The sequence below is a fragment of the Carassius gibelio genome, chromosome A5 (genome assembly GCF_023724105.1).
Source record: "Carassius gibelio isolate Cgi1373 ecotype wild population from Czech Republic chromosome A5, carGib1.2-hapl.c, whole genome shotgun sequence".
NCBI classification, from domain to species: Eukaryota; Metazoa; Chordata; class Actinopteri; order Cypriniformes; family Cyprinidae; genus Carassius; species Carassius gibelio.
Window position 1 is genome coordinate 29,660,199 of NC_068375.1, and position 21,933 is coordinate 29,682,131.

A 21,933-nucleotide genomic window follows, 5' to 3' on the forward strand; every position below is an offset into this window, starting at 1 on the left:
TTTTTATTCATTAGCACACTCATTCATTAGCTTTGTCTCTAGTTTACACAAGCCAGTTTAAGGTTAAAGGAAAGAAGGACGGTGTCAGTTTCATTCTTAATAACTTAAGAGGTAGTGTATGTAAGAAAGTGTCTGTGTGTATGTGTTTGATAATCCCTCTCTCTCTTCCTTCTTTTTTGATGGTTTTCTTTAATCCCAAAAAATGGCTGCTGAGAATACAGCCTTGCATGCATTTCCCCGCATGCTTGGTAAAAGTGACAAGTATCACATAAAATATAGCTGTGTGGATTAGTAATTCTAACCAAGAATACCAAGAAAAAAATTAAAGGCCTTTAAGGTGGCACATTCAAAAATATCATAAAAATAAGATGTTTGTGTGTGTGTGTGTAATCACATACATCCCAAAATCCATCTTAATCTTAATTGTTCTCTCTTTTCTCTTACGCACAGGAATAAGGAATCACTTCTTCGGACTCGCAGGCTATCAGGAGATAGTGACTCTTCTACAGCCTCGTCTAAAGGTGGAGGAGGAAGCCCAGGAGGAGGTCGCATCTCTCTGGGTACACGGCATGCTCATAGAGACGACGTGGTTCTACTGGTGAACCGTAAGGAAGGGAAACACATTATTGAGCGTCCTGGCGCGAGAGCACAGAGTCCAGCCCTGAGAACCCCTCAGACCCGTGCCCGTAGTGCTTCCAGAGAGCGCCCTGCACCACAGTCCACCTCAGTTTTGAAACCTACTCTACCACAGGTCCCAACAGAGGTACATCGAAATCCTCGCACAGAGAGAGGCAGATCACTGGGACCCGAAGGTCCTAGGAAGCTGCTGGCTCCACGCTCTCTCAGCCATGGCAAGACTCCTAGAGGCCGGTTGGGTGACGCCAGCCCTGGATCATTCCCTCGCCGCAGAGACCCTCATTCTCTTTCAGTAGATCGGAGAGAGGAACTAAGACCCAGGCACATGCCCGCAGCATCCTCAAAAACAAATGGAAGTTTGCCCAGAAGTCAAGCATCTTCCTCTGCTTCTAACTCACCAGTGAAAAGCTTTGCCAGCAGTAGTCCTGCGAAAAAGGGGATGGTAGCGCCGCACCCCCCTGCGCCTTTGTCGCCTTCCACTGGCAGTCGAAAGCTGCTTCCTCCTGTCACACAACCAGGGCGCCGCTCTCCGCATTCTTCCTCACGATCAAGTCATCACCACCCACCACGTTCCCCTCGATCTGCACACAATTCTCGACCCACAGGGAGAGACCAAAACGGTTTGGCAAATCCCTACAACCAGCAACAGGAGAGCCAGGAAGACAGTGGTATTTTTAGTTTACACCTGCTGCCAAGTCTGGACCCTCAAAAGGAGCAAGACCTATATCGTAGCTTTGAAGCGGAGTTTCTGGCCAACACGCAACAAACCAAATCTGTGCAGGGTAAAGCATTCACTGGAAGTGAAATGAGGTCGCTACAGCCCCCTGGCTCCCAACAAGGTTCAAGGGTGCTCCCAACCTCTTCGTGTGACACTAATGTTACAGACTCGGCTTACTCTTCTTCTAACTCATCAACATCTTCTCTTAATCTCAGGGGTAAGGGGGGAATCCTGCCGGATTTGCGAGAGTCTAAATGGACTAATCCTCGCACCTGTGCACTCGAGGACCCTCCTGCACTGCTCCACAGCCAGATTCGTGGAAGTCTCCCCAATGGAGGGCTTTTGGAGGGAGAGCGATGGGGAGGTAAAGGAGGAGGTCTTCGTAAGCTCCCTGCCATCTCCAGCTCCACAGAGGAAGGAGAGGCCTCAAATCCCAAAAACATCAACGGGAGCCAACAGGAGGTGCTGATGGAGAGCCAGCAGGACCTGGTGGAATGGGCTGGGGTGGAGAGAGACCTGCAACAAATTACCGAACATCACCCGGATCTGCTATATGACAATGCTGAACTGCCACTTCCTGAGACATTTCCCTCCCCTCCTCCACCTCTAGATGACTGTTCTTACCAGGACTCTTCCAGCGAGAGCTCCTCCATGTGCTTGAGTCTGAGTGAGCCTCCATCTGAAGGGTCCTGCACTCCTCCTCTATCGCTGGCCAATGGGGATATGGATGACACAGTCGCCCTCCGTGCCAAGAAAGGTCAGAAGGTACCCTCCATCTCCAAGCACAAGTTGCAGTCACGGATAAGACCCCGCACTGACAACAGACCTGAGAACAGTCCGTCGCGCATCCCTACACCTGTACGATACAGAAATCATTGTCAGCAGTCTCCTGTCGATTCGTCTCCCCTCCAGACCCCACCTCAGTCCCCACATTTAAACAATCACCAACCATCACACAAAGCTCTGCATCAGGCCTTTGCTCTGGGGTCTAGAGAGTGTGCCTATTCTTCACAGTCCAGCCTAGACAATGAGGCCTGGATGTAGTAAATGATAATGTACACAGGCAACTGACTTGGCCTGTATTCATTTGCTCAGCCTACACAGCTTTATAGTCAGATTAGGGAAAGGAGTGGTGAAAAAAAAGGACATTTGTAAGACGTGTACAACATTTAGCAGGAGGCTGGAATCCTTACTGTCATTTCACTGGAGACATAAATGTGTCCTAAAGAGGCTAAGAGCATAAAGCGCCATTCTTTACATCTTGGAACAACATGGCCTGTTGTGAATTAAATCTTAGAGCTACTGTACATGCACCATCTGAGCGGTTTAATTTAGTTTGAGTCATCTTTTTTTCTGTTAAAAGTAAATTACTGCATTTCCCTTGAGAGATTTATAGGTTGTAATGCTCTTTATTAATATCCACATGACCTGTTTTTGAATTTATTCCATGAGGACAAATTTTAGCTGGTTTAGTAAAGTATTAATTTGTTAAGGCTGGAACGAAGTGTCAAAGTCTTATTTTATTCAGGGAATTGTAATTTACAGAGTATACTGTGTACTGGAAAATAAGAGCGGTAGAATCAGTAAAGCGAAAAAGATGCTTGACTTATTTTGGTGTCATTTTATGTACAAGACGCCTAAATGACGTTTTGACCATACTTGTGAAATCCAAATGATCGAAATTGGAAATGCAATTAAGTGACTGTACTGTTGTTTAAGCCCAGAATAAATAGGACAGCATATCAATCTGTTCAAGGAATCTTCTCAGAAACATTTATGAGAAGACATAATTCACACATCATCTGCTTAATATCACATTGGCAGAGATAAAAATGTTGTATTTGTTTATTTTCTGGTTAATGTATAGGTTTATATGTAAAATGTGTTGATTTTCTTAAATGTGCGGTAGTGTAATGTATATATCATTCTTATTAATTGACTTTAATATGAATGTACAAAAGGTATGCTGTTTATTTCAGTATGGTAATTCTGCCTTAGCTATGCAATGTTGCTATTGAATGTTGCCTTGATAAATTTTCTTGCCTTAAAGTATGGAAGTTGTGTTTGTCAAGTAGAGATGAAGAAATTGTGTGTGTGTGTGTGTGTGTGTGTGTGTGTGTGTGTGTGTGTGTGTGTGAGGTAGGGAATGTTTGATATACTTGATGGATCCTGTGTTTTGTCAACTCTGAGACAATCGCACATTTTTAAGGTCACGGTAACGACAAGATCCTGCTTTATCAGCATTCCTCTGTTTAAAGTAAATTGCTTGATTTTATCTACAAGTGAGAAATGAAGGACATAAGATCGTGCCATATTAAACACCAATAGGGTGTTTCTTCACAATATGGAAATCACTACATACTATGTATAGATATGGAAATCATTCAGGAAATCAGGCCTGTTTATTGTGAAAGCCATATTGATTCCAAAAATGTTTATAAAGTAGTCACATTCTCCACTGTCGTTGTCATCGTCATCAACACCGTAGACGTTGCATTTCAAGTTTTATTATGGCGCCACCAAGTGGTTGAATATGATTATGAATTGTTTTTGTTTTTATTTTAGTTTTAGTTTTTTTCCAGACACATCTAATTGACCATTGCATAAAATATGGGAAAATGTTGACTCTACTTGACACTACACATTGGTTTGGCATTTGATTGATTATTTATATTAAATGAGTAAGCCATTAGGCCTTGGTAATTACTTGTGGATGAACTGTTTTATCATAAAGGGACAATGTTGTATGTTTCTAAATGAATGGATGAAATGTTTACTTTTGGTATGTTCTCTTTTGGAGGCTTTATACAGAACTGTCATGTATCTATGAACTCAAGTGTTTTATTGAGAGATATTTTAGTGAATAAAAAAAAAAGAGTCAGAAAAAGTGAGGGAGACTTTATGGAAATAGATTTCATTGTTCTTTTTTTGCCTCAAGGACTGCAACCATAGGATTATTACTGTTAGCATGGCAATCAACACTCTACAGCACCTCTTGTATAAAAACTGCAATACAATGGATCACTACTCATTGCTTCTATGTTCATTGCCATTTAAACATCTGTTGTGAACCTTTAGGACATTGTTAAATTTCTTGCATATGTATAAAAAAGGACAAAGTAGAGCTTTCTGCGGTCGTTCAAACTAATGAATGAATGGTTGCTGTGCCTAATTCTCTTTAGTCAAACACATGTTCACACACTACACATTCACTTATCATTACAGTATCTATTGAACTGCCATACATTTGTACAGTTAACTCATTTTGAGCTCAAGTCATATTTATTCTGTCCTGCTTTCAAAAAAAAGAAAATGTTTCTTTTCTCATTACGCATTTCTAATCACATTTATACATTTAAAATTATTTATTGCATGGATGGGTTATGTTTTTTATTGATTATTGACATCAGAACTACAAGCATGTAGATTCACATGTTTTATTTACTTGAGCAAACCCATCTGATTTGCATTATGCAAATATGATGTTCAGATGTGATCTACAAAATGCATGTTGAATCTATGTCATGCTCTGGTTTCAGTAAATGAAAAGGCTGTTGGATGATTTGAAATCTGAATGTGTATTAATTTACTTTAAATGTCTGCAGTTTGTTTGGCGGATTGTTTTTTCTTTAACGTTGACAGTGAAATGTAAGGTCTTGACATTGTGGAATTGTCTTTGTTGAATAGCAATATCGCAAGACCAACATTCCACTGTTCCTTGAAAACCAATTGCTGTTAATTTAATTATTGTAATAAAAGATGTTTTGGATGAAAGGCTTTGTAATTCTTCATTGGTGTGGAATGTAGACAAACATATGATGAATACAATGACCTAGTATTAAAAAAATATCAAAATAATTTATAGAAAATCATATAAGACATTAATTGTTGTTTTGTCGTGATATTGTTATTTGAGGATATAACATAATAAGACCTATAGGAAGTTTTGCTTTTTCCATATTAAACGCGAAATTTGTAGGTTATCCTGTAATTTATGCTAACATAACTATATCATTACATCTGAGTCGTATGTTTAAATGAATTCAAACCGAAAAACAATGAAGATTTTACTGTAACCTTATTGCACTCAACTGCGTGTAAGGCGGAAGACGGAAGTGTGAATCATATGATGACAAATCACGTAAGGTGGGAGGGAAAGAAGAAGGCCGACTTGTACACACTCACTCTTCACTTCGGTAAGTAGCATTTCTCGGTTTACGTGAGGTACGGTGCCTCGTTTCTATTTATCTATGGCTTTGTGCGCTGCACGGTTGGACGGTAATGCAGTCCGCTAGATTAAAGGCTTAACTGTGCGCTCCCATAAACCCTGATTAAGAAGGTCATGAAGCTTTAGCTCGCGAGCCGTTAGCATTCAGCTAACACACCATTGACTATCTACATCTCAGCGAGCAGGTTCATTCATCCGCCAAAAATGGAGTGGGCAAGTCAGCTCTGTGTGAGTGAAGGGCCAGTTCGCTCTCAGGATTAGAAGAATGACCTGTAGATAAATGTTGTTTAAAAATGTCGGATTCGGGGCGCAATTAATGTGTTTTGCTAAGTAACTCTGGGTAACCTAACGTTACATTGAAGCGGCTGTGGCAAGTATTACTGTCACCTGCTGCAGTCACCGCTGCGCCACGTATAGATTTAACCTATTTGTGATGTTAGGGTTGTCGGTAACCATTTAAGATCAAACGCTGCATCACGCTAACAGTCGTTCGGTTGAGTCTGACAGTTGACAGCTAACTTTATCTGTACGTTACTGCGCTAATGTTAGCTGGGACGCCGCCTTTCAGGTTGACGAGATAGATGATTATTCTCGTAAAAAAAATGAACCGGTTGAAATGGATGTATGTATTTTTTTTATGTGCAGATAAAGATGTGCACTGTTCCATATATTTTTGTTTATTACTTTAATACGGTCCCCTGCCAACGTTATCAGTTTTAAACCTTTGGATTTAGTCTACCACTGCTAAGCGTTGTAAATATTTGTTACAAAAATTACTAATCTGTATATACACACACACACTCCAGGCTTCAGTGTCATATCATCCTTTCAAAATTTTGGCTAAATAATACGGTGGAAACCATGATGCATTTTTTTTTCAGAATTCTTTGGTGAATGGAACGTTCAAATGAATCGTATTTATTTGAAATAGATATGTAGAGAGAGAGAGAGAGAGTTTGTTATTGACTCAATAAATTACTAATTATTATTAGCAAGCAGTGTAGTTAACATGTTGCATTTTTTTCGAAGGGGTGTAATGATATTGTAGTGATTTTAGTATGTTTGTTAATGACATACAACAAGCAGACCTTGATCAATTATTTATGCATGTGGAGAGACCCTGGACTGGTAATGTTGCCTTACTAAATTACTGTGTGTAAGTTGTGTTAGACATTATTCAAGGGTCTTTTAGACAGGTGTGAACATAGACAAGTGCTGTTTCTTGGATGATAATAATTTGTTTGGAAATGCTCAACAGGGATACACAATTCATTCAGGCACACAGATCACAATTCTCCAGCTTCTTTATAGTAGCTGTCAGAATGAAAATTCCTTTTTATGTAATAAGGGAAGAAGAAAGGAGAAGAAGAAATTGCACATGTCTGTTTTTGTCCTCTTAATCTTAATTCTCTATATATATAATTTTGTTGATTTTAATTGAAGTGTGAAATTAGGTAAAGTAGCACTGTCACGCTGTTTATTTATTTATTTTTTAATATTGCCAATATGGTATTTTTTAGGGATGCACCGAAATGAAAATTCTTGGCCGAAACCGAAAACCGAAAAAGAGAAAACCAAGGCCGAAAACCGAAACCGAAACACCGAAAGAAATTATGCCAATTATTAGTACCATTGCATTTATTGCTATGACCGTGTACTAAGTTTACTAAAATTAAGACATTGCAATTGCATAAATTAATATTAAAGTTTCAAAGATAATTACAATTACATAACTTATTTAAAAAAAAAACATAAGAATACATAATTATAAATTATGCAAATATTTATTAAGCACATTGCAACAATGCACAGTATAAAATAAAATTCAAACTAAAAATTTATCCCACTCATGTGTATATTTAATAATAATGTACAGGACTACTGGCCTGCAGAAAGGTTTTAAAATGAACAGTTCTCTCATAAAAACAAAGTGCATTTAGGTGAAGTGCATTTGAAATTTTTCTCTGTAGGACTAGAAAGTGCATTACTTCTCCAGTTAGCAAGACTGTTATCACTTCTGGGGATGGGGACTTCAGACAGATAACCATCTAGCTGTTGAGCTTGTCATCTGCCTGACATTTGAGAAATATTTGAGAGAGTGTATTTAAATAGGGCCAGGGCATAAATAAACATTTTTATCAAATTAAAGCAGAAATCTAGCAGAAAATCTAGCATAAATATGGCTACAATCTGATATTATGTATGTATATATGTTTGTGTGTGTGTGTGTATATATATATATATATATATATATTATATACAGTAGCCTAAGAACAAAATAGCCAACGTGTTATTATTATTTGAGGCACTTTCTTGCAGAATTCCACTGAACATATCAGACAACGAGGGTGCATGCCACTCATCTGGTGCAGAGACCAGTCTTTTTGTCTGCGCTCTGATCTGTCTCCTGCGCTTGGCGCTTCTCCGTCTCCACGCGGGCTCTCCGCATCCAGCGCGGCCTGGATCATTTCTCGTGCGCGCTGCCTTATTTCCGCATCCAAGTAATGGTTTTATAACGCGGATCAAGCACATTCGCGATGAAGTGCAGAGGATCCGAAAAGATCTGTGAGACGTGTGCTAACAGACTCTATAAGACTGTACTTTTCTTTGTTTTTACTTCGTGGTCCGTCTTAATCTCTTTGTTAGGAGACGTTTTAGTGCTGCGAATAAAGGAATACGAAGCACTGATCTATATTATAGATCAGTGATACGAAGAGAGAGAATGTTCTCACTGGTGTTAAGTGAATGTCGCGGGGAGCTCGTGGTCTTTGCTATGCAGGTGCACGTGCAGGTCGCGGTTTCTGTTACGTCATCACAACATTTCGGCCGAGTTGTTTCGGTGATAAAAGTCTATCGGCCGAAAACCGAAAAGGCCATTTTCGGCCGAAAATTTTCGGTGGCCGAAATTTCGGTGCATCCCTAGTATTTTTCTTGGACTTCGACAAATAGTGGGTGAATGTAAGCAAAAGTGTCCAATAATGCGGAGTTAACATGATAAAGTCAGTAGTATTCAACTGGTCAAGATCTTAACATGTTAGCCCTCTGAATTGACCCTATAAATAAAAGTACTATAAATAAATACACACACACACACATATGCACGCATACCTTTTTAAAAGGTTTGTGGTCAATAATAAAAATAATAATTATTTTTATTTTTTTGTATATAACACTTTTATTCAGCAATGATTTATCAAAAGTAACAGTAAAGACTTAAACACTGTTGCATAATATTTCAATTTAATACTGTTCTTCAGAATTTCCTATTAATCAAAAAAGTGTCTAATATATTTCAATAGAAATATTAAGCAGCACTGTTTTTTCAACGTTGCAATTTTATTACGGGATATTCAGCATGGAAGACAATTTTATAAATTGAAATAATATTTTACAATATTATGGTTTTACTGTTTTTTACCTAATACATGGATCCTTGATAGGCACTTTCAAAAATGTTTTCCCCACTCCACAATCTGTAAGAAACATCAGGGAAGGTATCAGCAGGAAGGTACCTTCTACACTTTTCTTATGGGCTTAGGAATCTCTCTTTCTTCTACAGGAGAACCGAGGCTTGGGATCCAAAATGACAGACTCCAAATATTTCACCACGACCAAGAAAGGTCTGACGGATTCCTTTCTTTCTGTCTTTTTTTTTTTTCTTTTTTTCTAAGATACAGCTTTTTTGGGATTAGTATATCACTTCATGTCAAAGAGATTTAGACATTGACTGTGTCTGTTCTGTTCTGGCCAGTGCAGATCATCAAGTGCACTGCACCATTACACTTTAAAATACTGTTAAATCGATCAGCACTTTGCTACATATTCCTGCTCCGTTTACTTAAGAACACAGTACACTAATGGAGTCTAATAATAATCATTTGGATAAGGCACTTGCAGAGCAGACACATGATTGTGCCAGAACAGAGAATTTTACCTGCAAATGGAGCTGCACACATTACTTGGTCAAAGCTAAGAAAAACCCTTTACACAGAATTATGACCGAATTGTTGTTTTGTCTTTTATTACATGAGGCAAACATCACCTCTAATACTGGCTGTCTAGACATGCACTGTTTTTCTGGAAGCACATTATTTTCACACTCTAGTTTTGGGATCTACAAGTCATGAATTGTTGTGTGTGGGACCCTTCAGGGGAGATCTTTGAGCTGAAGGCAGAGCTCAACAGTGATAAGAAAGAGAAGAAGAAGGAGGCGGTGAAGAAGGTCATTGCGTCTATGACAGTGGGAAAAGATGTCAGGTAAGACCAGCCATTTTCATCGTGATGGTTTTTCACAGTTAAGCATACAGCATTTGTGTGAATGGCTCACTCTTTTATACGCTAATGTACAGTATATTTTCATTTGTGGAGTTCTGATTAATATTTTTGTTCCCAGTGCTCTGTTTCCCGATGTTGTGAACTGCATGCAGACGGATAATCTTGAGCTGAAGAAGCTGGTCTATCTGTACTTGATGAATTATGCCAAGAGCCAGCCAGACATGGCCATTATGGCAGTCAACACCTTTGTGAAGGTAGAGTTCAGACACATAGCTTTATTGTAAGACTTTTTTTTGTATTTTTAATATTTTATCACACAACTTGCACAGACAACAGATAAAGATTATTGGATATTCATTTACTTTCCAATTAAAAGTGATAGGGTCTTTTCGATAAAATCGTTTATTATCTATAATGAAAATCACAGACAATGATTCTCATTATTGATTAGTCGGTTCTGCCCAGTGCAAGTACAACTCATAGACTGGTAAAACTGCAGCAGGTCGCATTAAATTACAGCTCTGAATAATGCATTTCTATGGAAAAAATGCATCTAAAAATATTAGAGGAAACAGAATGAGCTCCTGCAGGAAAAATATGTGATCCAAGCTGCCCAAAACATGATAAATCTTTATTTCAAGCTTCAAGCTGATGCATTAGTGTAATGGCTTGCCTGTCAGGTGCTTTTACACTTTCAGTTAACAGTCATATCCTTATCTGTAAATGTCACAAATTCACGCAAGCCTTTCCTTTTTTGCATAAAGGCCCACGCTGACATTCTGTGTTAAGTTGAAATCTTTGCTGAAAGAGTATTATATAGAAAGGAGAGGCGAAGGAGTTAATATTCAGCGCAAAAACTTTCATTGTGCTGAAATATCGGTTGTTTAACATTTATATTTAGGTTTAAAAGTCAACATGCAGTGTGAGTAATTTATGAGAGTAGGAATTGTGAAGGGACAGCAGCGTGTAATTGTCTGAACATAAATGTCAGACGCTTTTACAGTATAAAGAAATGACAGTAAGAGGAGACTGACTCTGATCAAAGTGCATGATGGCACAAGTTTTCAACTGTAATAATAAGAAATGTTTCTGTTGTATTTTAAAAAATCTTACTGACCCCAAACTTTTGAAAATGCCTATATTTTAATGCTAATGTGTGTTGTTGACGTGTTCTTTCCTGCAGGACTGTGAGGACCCAAACCCTCTGATCCGTGCACTGGCTGTGCGCACCATGGGCTGCATCCGAGTGGACAAGATCACTGAGTACCTGTGTGAACCTCTAAGGAAGTGTCTGAAAGACGAAGACCCTTACGTAAGGAAGACCGCTGCAGTTTGTGTCGCCAAGCTGCATGACATTAACGCCCAGCTGGTGGAAGATCAGGGCTTCCTGGACACCCTGAAAGACCTGATCTCTGACTCCAACCCCATGGTGAGGCATCATAACCCAAACTAGTCAAACATAAACTAACATAGAATATAAAATCTAAGTCCTGGTTAGATGCTGGCAATATTCTAAAGAATACTCTCTGAACTTAGATAAATATCCCTGAGTGCATTTAGTTCTTACACTAATTCACTGCACATGCACTTAGGTTTGTTTTAAGGGCATCTGTGAGCTTGCTAGTGCGATTTAGCTCTCTCCTAGCCTCCATGGTGTGTAATAACATGCTATTGTTGTGCGAAACTCGAGACCATTCACACACAATACCACTGTATTGAGTTTAACGCCTCTTTTCTTTTTCTCCATTAGGTGGTAGCAAATGCAGTAGCTGCTCTGTCCGAGATAGCAGAGTCTCATCCTAACAGCAACCTTCTGGACCTGAACCCTCAGACAATCAATAAGCTCCTGACAGCCCTTAATGAATGCACTGAGTGGGGCCAGATCTTCATCCTCGACTGCCTGGCCAACTACATGCCCCGTGACGATCGTGAGTCACAGAGGTCAGAGGGCAACGTTATTTCATTATTCCTGTGTGGTGCACTCTAAATGGTTTCTCTAGTGAAGTCTACATAAGACATTGACATTAGCTAATCTAGTGTAGGACTTACTGTTTACATTGATTACTTGAACTGAGTTTAATTAAATCAGAGTTGGCTTTTGAATCACTGTTGATTCAGTTTGGGATTTCAAGAAACAACATAGGATTGTTCAAAGGTAGATTGAAATTGTGTATATATATAATTATATATTTTTTTTAACAGCCCTAATTTAGCTAATGTTAAACTACACAGCCTGTCTTCGCCCTTTAAGATTTTTCCCTCTGCCCTGTTGAATGTTTCTCTCTCCTCCCGCAGTATCTGTGAGCGTGTAACTCCACGGCTGTCCCACGCTAACTCTGCCGTGGTTCTGTCTGCTGTGAAGGTTCTGATGAAGTTCATGGAGATGCTTCCAAAAGATCTAGACTATTATGGCACTCTTCTGAAGAAACTTGCTCCTCCGTTGGTAACGCTGCTCTCAGCTGAACCTGAACTGCAGTATGTTGCCCTGAGAAACATTAACCTCATCGTACAGAAACGGTAGGTGCAGAGCTAAGGTTAATCGATTTGTTAATATTAAGTGATGACGGTTTGGTTTTCTCAGAAAATGTATGCACAAATGTATGTTTTTTTGTGAATAAACTACATACAAACACAAACATTTAATTTTTATACTGCATTTTTACCAGCCCTGAAATTCTGAAGCATGAGATGAAGGTTTTCTTTGTGAAATATAATGACCCAATCTATGTCAAGCTGGAGAAGCTGGATATCATGATCCGCCTGGCATCTCAGGCCAACATTGCTCAGGTGAATGAAACGCCACATATACAGTACAACTACCCTTGACTAATGTGAAACCAGATCTCTGCATGATCATTTATGTTCATACATTTTTCTGTTACACTACCCAGCATACAGTTGGGTCCAAAAGTCTGAGACTACTAGTGAAAATACGTCTGTGATAATAATAAATCGGCATGAATTTGAGAACGGCTGAGTATTTGGTTTGTTCTTCTTTTGCATTAATGACAGTAGCAAAATATATTTATGGTCTGCCTTATTTTTAATGTCATGAGACAATGTGACAATGAGGGACTTTTTTATGAAGTATAATTCACTCTTTTTATATTTTGTACATAAAATTTGTATTTATTGAATGTTAAATTTTTGTCTGTGCTATGTTAACATCACTAACTTTTGGACCCCACTGTGTATCACATTAACATTTGTCATGAATGCTTATGAGAGTTGTGCTAAATTTCTGTGTTTGGGTTTGTAGGTGCTGGCTGAGCTGAAGGAATATGCCACTGAAGTGGACGTGGACTTTGTGCGTAAAGCTGTACGAGCCATTGGCCGCTGTGCAATTAAAGTAGAGGTGAGCTGGCCTGACCTTGATTAGGATAACATTATTATTAACTTAATTAACACTGGCAGTTTGACGAGTGTTCATTTTAATTGTTAAGTTCAGCGCTCCCAATGAAATGGTTCAACCTGATGTGAAACAAAAGCTAACTTCTTATTTGGTGAACTGATTTCTGGATGATGCCATTTATACTTAAGCAGATCAGCTGATCTCTCTTCTGTCTCTCCTGTCTCTGTTCCAGCAATCAGCAGAGCGTTGTGTCAGCACACTGCTTGACCTCATTCAGACCAAGGTCAATTATGTGGTGCAGGAAGCCATTGTGGTCATCAAGGACATCTTCCGCAAGTACCCCAACAAGTAGGTTTCTCTGTGTGTATTGTACAATTTCCCATTGTCACTAAAGCTGCTTCTCTCCTTCTCTCTCTAAACTGCATCCTATTTCTGTTTGACTAAGGTTCATTGAGATTCACTGTCCTGACACAGCCTCTGTTCAACAATGCCTTTCATATTGAATGTATTGAAGAAGAATTCAATAAAGATACCCTGAACCCAACCTTTCCCCCGACTGCCATTTTTCTCTTTGTGTTGATTCACTGTTGTTTTTTTCTTGTATTCTCAGGTATGAGAGCGTGATTGCCACTCTGTGTGAGAACCTGGACTCTCTTGATGAGCCCGAGGCACGCGCAGCCATGATCTGGATTGTGGGAGAGTACGCAGAGAGGATCGACAATGCAGATGAGCTGCTGGAGAGCTTCCTGGAAGGCTTCCATGATGAGAGCACACAGGTGAAGTGCCTTTCAGATTGCTTTAGTAAAACCCTCTTTGTGAAATAAGTAAGCAGACTTGCCTTATTCATGCAGTGTATTAACTTGCTTCCATTTACATAAAAAAAAAAAACATAACTGTGTAATAGGATGACTTTTTGCGGTGATATCGAAATTGGTTTCTTTACTGAACTACTGAAATGTTGATATCATTACAATAATACGATACTAACCTTGTGAATAATGGAATAAACACACATGAACTTGTCTCTTGGAAAATCATGTTACAGGTTTTGTCCCAGTGTTAAAGTTTTTTTTCACGCCTCTCTTTCAGGTGCAACTGCAGTTGCTGACAGCTATTGTGAAGTTGTTCCTGAAGAAACCCACTGAGACCCAGGAGCTCGTCCAACAAGTGCTCAGTCTCGCCACACAGGTAGGGCTGGGTATCCATTCAGATGTTCCAGATCGATTCGATTTCGATTCACAAGCTCTCAGATCGATTCGATTTTCTATTCTCGATTCTTGATTCAACTCAATGAATATAGATTTAATACAAATACTATATTTATAAAAAAAGAACATTGAACATAATTTTACAAGTGGGTAATTAATAAAAAGAAATTAAGAGCCACAAACCTTTTTTATTTTATGTACACTTGGGTACATTAAAACACAACCATCTCTAATTTTTAAATGCATACAGTTATGTTAAATAAATATAATAAAATTGATGCAAGATGAAAAAATGTATGCTGAAAAAAGTCGGAACAGTCGCATTCCAAGAACAAACAGGATCGAGTTATTTCATTTTTAAGATAAAATAATCATACAATTTTACTAAATTTGCTGTAACATTGAGGCTACAAGCCTATGAACAATGTAAGACAACTAATACTGGCTTATTGGTGATAGTTCACCCAAAAATAAAAAATTATGTAATTTCTGTATGTATTATTCATCATGTTTAATCATTTTTTTCTTCTGCTGAACAAAAAAGAAAAAAGAAGATTTAGAAAAAATAAATAGTCATTTTGAGACAAAAGTGGGTACACTCCTTCAAGCTTACACCACCACTTAAGTGGATCTTCTGAGAGACGTATAGGTGTAACTTCTCTGTATTTGCCAACTTCTTCCCGTGCCCTGTCTGCAGCAGTAGCACAGACTACTGTAGCCACTGATGCATAGGCTGCCCCAAGCAGATCCAGCAGCGCACAGGATTCTTTTGACCTCTTTGGTGGGGTTAGGGGAGGGGTCCGCTTCACCAAGGGATTTTTGCTCCTGTACAGGTGCACTACCTCCATTACCAGCACTATCAGATCCTTGCTGCTGATACTTAGAAAAAAGAAAAATGTTAATTAAAATTACATTTGAATTTAAATGTTGCCCATTTTATTATTTTACTTTAACTCATTATATTTATATGCAGTTGAAAAATATATTTGTTTACATAAAGTTTTAAAACTTTATAAAACTTGTAGCCTACCTTAGCATGCTCAAGAGTGATAATCTCACTGATCCATGTTGTGAATGTGTCCTAGCGTTCCCCTTCAGAGATGAAAGGAAGAGGTTTGAAACGAGGGTCCAGGGCAGATGCAACATACAGCTTCTCCTTTATATTTGCATATCTTTAAAGAATAGGCAATCACATTAAAATTACCTTATGGCATCTTACATAATGTAATCTGTAACATTCATACAAATGTTCACATTTTATACATAGTACTAGCTGTTTTTGTAAACATACCTAAACCTCAAGCTGTTATGCGCGGCAGATTTGAGTTCTTTAATGACAGTCGAATCACTGGCAGTCGAGCGCATCGCATCAAGGAGCTGTGCGTGCAATGGTGCAATAATAGAGAGGGTAGCGGAGTTCTTCCCAGACATCACCAGAGTTGCACTCTTCATTGACCGAAGAGCTTTCACGATGTCTTCGGCCACAGTTATATCAGCCTCTGTCAGAGTGCAAAGGTGCTTTTCGCTCCAACGGACTTCAGGAGAAAGAAGTGCGGCTGAGATTGCCGGTTGCTGCTCCAAAATATTGGTAGCATTGTCGGTCACAATGATCGGGTCTTTCTCAGTAAGACCCCACTCATGGTAAATGGTAAATGGACTGCATTTATATAACACTTTCAACAGACAACATGGCCATCCAAAGCGCTTTACAATTGCCTCACATTCAGCCATTCACACACTCATTCATACACCGACTGCAGTGTCAGCCATTCGTGGCGCCATCCAGCTCGTCGGGAGCAGCTGGGGTTAGGTGTCTTGCTCAAGGACACCTCGACACTTGGTCAGGTGGAGCTGTGGATTGAACCACCAACCTTCTTGTTTGTAGACAACTTACATGAACCACTGAACCACTGCCGCCCCAACGCATCTGAAAGCAATGCACATATATTTGCCCCTGTGTGACTATTCTGCATAGCTCTGGTCTGCAACACATTTGAAATGAGAACCCAGTCATCTAAATAGTGGCAGATAATTGTGACATAGGTGTCTTGATGTCTTGACGTCCAACCGTCACATGTGAGGGCCACTCTATCCACTGACTGTAGGGACAGAGTAATGTTTTGCTTCACTTCATTGTACAGTCTTGGGATAATCTCTTCGCTCATCTGTTTGCGACTAGGAATACAATAAAGAGGTTCCAGCACATTCAACATGTAACGGAATCCGTCATTTTCGACCACACTGTATGGCCTTATGTTTTTGCAAATAAAAAATGCAATCGATTCAGTGATCTTTTGTGCACGAGGTGAATTGAGGAATTTTGCTTATGAATGCATTTGAAATCTTCGGTTGTGTGCTCGACTGTGGGGGTGTTGTAACGTCTGGGTGATGTCTCATCAAATGGATCCGCAGATTTGTAGTATTACTACAGCATTTCACCTCTGCATTACAAGTCACACAAACATCTTTGTTCTTGTCTACAACAGTATCGTTGTCGTCTTGCTTGCGAAATCTAAAATGCTTCCATACCTCTGACTTTTTATGTGAAGGTGGCATCAACGTCGACAAAGCAACTGCCATTTTAAGCACTGAATGAATCATAGACCATAAAAGAAAGGATGAATGAATGACTGACAAGTTTGCCTCTTGCTCCTTGGTAACATTGCGCAAGGCAAATAAGAGGGTGACATCTAGTGGAGAAGACTAATAATTAGATTAACGTTAATCTAACGTTCATGGTTCGGAAATAAATATGAAAAAAAAATAACGATTTGTGGCCTATCGATTTTGAATTGACCACATTTAAAAAAATGATTAATCGAAAAATCTATTTATTTTTTTTACCCACCCCTACAAAGAGGTGAGATATCCACACGAGAGTATCAAAGCACACATTTCAGTCAGAAATGACACTGGACCTATACTTGCTCACACCTTCAAGGAACTTTCTGGAGGTGTTGCCATTAAAAAAGCAGATCTCTAAATCCAGACCGTTTGGCTTTATGATTCACTCCAAAGATAATGAGATATTCAAAAAATGCGTTACTCAACACCCTGTTATGCTTATTCTTTTTTGCATAATGCTGTAATTGCTTTTTGTAACTGCAGGCAGATGATACGAGGATAAATGAACCACAAAAAATGGAATACTTCTAATTAGTAAAAATATATCAAATGAGTGTCAAGTGAACAGGAAGCAAAAGATGATGATTATAAAAGCTTCAGGAGTTCGAGTGATTAGTGTCCTGCTCCTCTGAGTCTATTAGACTACATTACCTGCTTTGTTTTATTATATTATATATGTGCATATGTACATATTTGTGGCACAATGAAATATAAATAGTAAAGCATTCTGATGGTCCCCAACAATTTGGGTTCAAGCTTGTGTGCCAGTTTTGAAACCCTGCACCAGATCAAATAGCAGGTTTATGACAGGTTTATATTTATTAAACATTTATATTTTGTTAATGGAAGCTTTCTTCTTCTGTGCCTTTTAAGAATTTAATTGCTATTAAGTTTTTTTTAAATTTCATCTCCATTTTAATGAAGCAATATCAGTACTTAAATTCAAAAATTTCCTTTTTTTCCGTTTTCTTTTGATGTGTGAACAAAGCTTCACTAAACATTGTTTTTTAATTCTACTCCATCCAATAACTGCAATGAGCTTTGTGCTTTGTTACTTTTAATGTGAAAGTATCATCTTTCAAATTTTGTACGTTTTATCACAAAATCCAAACAATGAATACTGATTTGATGCTCTTTAATGTGGCTTGACAGATCACTGTATCCACCTTAGTTCAAGTGGCAGCGCGGAGCACATGTGAACGATCATCTTTTCCTCTTTACTACTAGTTATAGCATTAAAATAAACATTAACATACGTGAACATCAAATGTTGAAAGAGTACAGCGTATGGAAATATGTCTCATGTAATCATCCATTCAGTGTTTCAACTGAAGAAAGATGTCAATAAACAACTTGTAAACAATGTCACATAATGTTGCCTTTAAATCAGGAAAGCCGTTCAATCGTCATAGCTCGAATGTCCACTAAAAAAAAAAAATACTTAGACTGTTAGTGATGTCTCATTTATTGTATGTTTGAATAAATCTAAAGCCACAGTTTTAAAGCTGCAGTAGGGAACTTTTGACGCTCTAGCGGTTAACGAACAGAACTGCTTGCGTCTTGCGGAAGAACATTGTAGCCGGAACTACTTCTCTCTGTTTATGTCTATGAAGAATCACAAAGGTACTGGGTTACTCCGCCGCGTTACCTCCGAAGCAATCTAAAATAGTCCGAATATAAACACTTATTATAAGTGCACCCTAATGATTCAGTACAAGCTAAAAACACGGTTTGGAAAATGGATTCATGGTGTACTCACTTATTATGTTCACTTTTCTACATTTTGAACACAAACAAAGTTACGGACCGCAGCTCTGATTGGTTGTTTTTTACCGGGAGCGCATGACTTTCTGCAAATGGCAATAGGACCACTGGGAGGAGCCAGAGGAGCTTGATTTTTTTCACAGATTATCTGTCTCATATTCTACTGTCAGGACATAATGACAGGTTTAACAAATATGTAAAAATATTTTTTTACAAAAGTTCCCTACAGCACCTTTAAATGATTATAATCCATTAATGAATTGGAATAGAAACCTTATTATAGGCCTTTTCATTAAAAAGTTGATCAAAACTGCCTTGTGTAAAAACATTTTATTGAAGTATTTATTATTATGTCTAAAAATAAATAGGCATTTAATTTGGAATCTGTTGTTAATTTATATCTTTATTTTTATAGTAATGTACCAACTTACAGGGTTCCCTGCATAGTTTACAACATTAGAGATTTTCCTTTATAAAAACTGACATGCATTGTACCTCATACATACCCCACCCAATCTAAACTTAATCAAATCAAGAGCTTGAGATTCAAATATATTCAATATATATTGATATATTGATATATTGAATATATTCATGAAATCTGTGTCAATACCACTGATCTATAATATAGAACTGGATTGCTCATGACGTCATTAAAGTGAAGCTGCTGCGCCGCCATATTGGTCATCCCTAGTGTGCAAAAACGTTCCATTGAATTAATAGGAAATTGTATGATTTTAGTTAGAAAACATCACCCAACAAGTCAGAATTTATAAATTTGAAATATTTCTGTACATCATTACAATGCAAACACCCTAGGCATGTAAACGGTTATTTTTTAAATGTCGCAAATTTCTCCTACTTATTAAAAAGCTATGTTAATTACAGTAGTGAGCATCATGAACACAATAAACATCAGACAGACACGACCTCAACATTTATAACAAACTACAAACTGCTCATTCTGAAATCTGAATTTATTCAGATAAATAACTGACTATATACAGTATGGATTTAAAGACATAAACTTTATAAAGCTTTATTTCCAAGATAGTAAGTTAAGCTTTTCGTGTATAGAGCAATATTAACAACATAATTGTATTATTCATTGTAATATATTCAAATCAATTTCTGATACTAATACGTTCATGTTTAATAATTCCTAAATAATTATGTTGATAAAGAAATAAGCCATTTTTTGTGTTTGATCAGTTAAGTTACCTCTGTCGTGAGTGCGCAGCAGACACACCCAGCTTAACGGTTTAAATGTATCGCTTATCCTGCCGCAAAAGACCGTAAACACTGCAGATAACATCTGAAGTAATCATTAATTAACATACACGTAACATAAAAACGAGTCCGGTGTGAATGATTTGCTTCAAATTGAGTGATTTTAGGACAGCGGTTTAAATGTAACTCAATGGTGCTCTCTGCTGGTAGGGATTAGTAAGATGGCGGATCGAACACTTCCGGTGGCTTCACTGCCTGTTGGCATCTTAGAACGATGAGCGATCCAGTCATATATATAGATCAGTGGTCAATACCCAGTCTTGTGAAGCAATCACTCATGTCTCTTCAGTAGATTTGGATTAAACTGCTTTAATATGATTTACTTTGTTTTTATGTACCTTTGGAAACTTGAAAATGTTGATTACTGACTAGATTAATGTTTGTGTGCATCCGCTAGGGAGCATGTATATGTCTGTGTTAATATTCATTCATATTCAGAGAAGCTGTGAGCTTGTACTGTCAGACTGGGATCAGAGATTGAATCTTGTCATTATTAACTTTGAGGTTCAGTGTCTCAGGCTGTACTCGCCGCCAGGGTTCTGTCAGAATACCAAATGTCCTCCTTTATCCCAGGTGTCGTTTTATGGCCTCAAGATCTAATTCTCTCACCGCTGTTTTGCTCTGAGTGTTGCTGGCATACCACTTGATCTTATCGGAGTTTTGCATTATTTACACAAGACTCTGTCCTTCAGATTAGTTTTTGTGGATAGAACCATTCACCTCAATTTCTTTTTCTTCCTCCAAGATGATATACTCTCACATCATAAATAGTGTATTGATCCCTTAGGTTCTCTATTGGGTTCTTACTTTTCCTGTATTTTTCTCTCTTTTTACATTTTGTAGGATTCTGATAATCCTGACTTGCGTGACCGTGGCTACATCTACTGGCGTCTGCTCTCCACAGACCCTGTGGCGGCAAAAGAGGTAGTGCTGGCCGAGAAACCTCTGATATCAGAGGAGACGGACCTGATTGAGCCCACCCTGCTGGAAGAGCTTATCTGCCACATTGGTACTCTGGCCTCAGTCTACCACAAACCTCCCAGTGCTTTTGTGGAGGGCAGCCGTGGCGTTCAGCACAAGAGAATTCCGGCTCGTGCTGGCTCGTGAGTTTCTGTTTACATATATATGTGTGTGTGTGTGTATGTATGCTTGTGTTTGTGTATAGAACTTTTTTTTTTATTATTATTATTATTATTGTAACTTGATAATTTCTCTCTCTCAGTGGGGAAAGTGCCGAGAGCTCTGATGTTGGCCAGTCTGGACCTTCTGAAGCTCCACCTGCTGTCATTCCATCACAAGGTGATCTCCTAGGTGACCTGCTGAACCTGGATCTGGCCCCACCCACTGCCACTGTCCCTTCAGTGCAGCCGTCTATGCAGATGGGAGCCATGGACCTACTGGGAGGAGGTCTGGATAGTCTGGTATGTTTTTCTCCTGCCGCCTCTCACTTTGCTACAAACATAATCAGCCCTCAGTGGTGAAATTAGATTAATTTATAGAAACAGTGTAATTACTAGAATGATTATACCCATCTGTTCTGTTAACAATCTGTGTGTGGGTATGCATGCATGCCTTCTGGTAATGTGTGTCTGCTTGCACATATTGTAGGATATTTATTTTGAGTTCGTGTTGACCTGAAAAGGATCCAGACCTACTTCAATAAATTGAGATAATCTAAGTGGATTCTGTTCCCGGATCAGCCCCCTCCTCCTTAAAAACACATCCAAAGTCCCTTAACCAGTGTTATTGTGTCAGAGAAATCACAGATGGTCTTGCATAATTACAGTTAACTTTCCTTGCCTGCATTTCCCCTCTGGTCTTCTCTTTCCCTTTTTTG

General features: G+C 38.6%; 2 protein-coding genes across 5 annotated transcripts in view; both read left to right on the top strand.

Annotated features, from left to right (window-relative positions):
• The window catches only part of LOC128010972 (GAS2-like protein 2), a 46,289-nt gene extending 41,161 nt beyond the window's left edge, over positions 1-5,128 (top strand). Inside the window, exon 5 of the mRNA XM_052593053.1 lies at positions 451-5,128. Coding sequence (XP_052449013.1) covers positions 451-2,398 — 1,948 coding nt within the window. The 3' untranslated portion in view covers positions 2,399-5,128. The remainder of the gene's footprint in view (positions 1-450) is intronic.
• Positions 5,129-5,458: 330 nt separating this feature from the next.
• Positions 5,459-21,933, top strand: part of LOC128011149 (AP-1 complex subunit beta-1-like) — a 45,099-nt gene continuing 28,624 nt past the window's right edge. Inside the window, exons 1-14 of one of the 4 annotated variants that reach the window (XM_052593301.1) lie at positions 5,459-5,550; positions 9,142-9,202; positions 9,734-9,839; positions 9,976-10,111; positions 11,041-11,286; positions 11,608-11,798; positions 12,153-12,374; positions 12,524-12,644; positions 13,117-13,212; positions 13,442-13,557; positions 13,820-13,985; positions 14,299-14,397; positions 20,940-21,199; positions 21,319-21,517. In XM_052593301.1, coding sequence (XP_052449261.1) covers positions 9,166-9,202; positions 9,734-9,839; positions 9,976-10,111; positions 11,041-11,286; positions 11,608-11,798; positions 12,153-12,374; positions 12,524-12,644; positions 13,117-13,212; positions 13,442-13,557; positions 13,820-13,985; positions 14,299-14,397; positions 20,940-21,199; positions 21,319-21,517 — 1,995 coding nt within the window. In that variant the 5' untranslated portion in view covers positions 5,459-5,550; positions 9,142-9,165. Of the gene's footprint in view, positions 5,551-5,610; positions 5,811-9,141; positions 9,203-9,733; positions 9,840-9,975; positions 10,112-11,040; positions 11,287-11,607; positions 11,799-12,152; positions 12,375-12,523; positions 12,645-13,116; positions 13,213-13,441; positions 13,558-13,819; positions 13,986-14,298; positions 14,398-20,939; positions 21,200-21,318; positions 21,518-21,933 lie in introns of those variants that run through there. The other 3 variants (XM_052593307.1, XM_052593292.1, XM_052593297.1) reach the window with 3 other exon arrangements.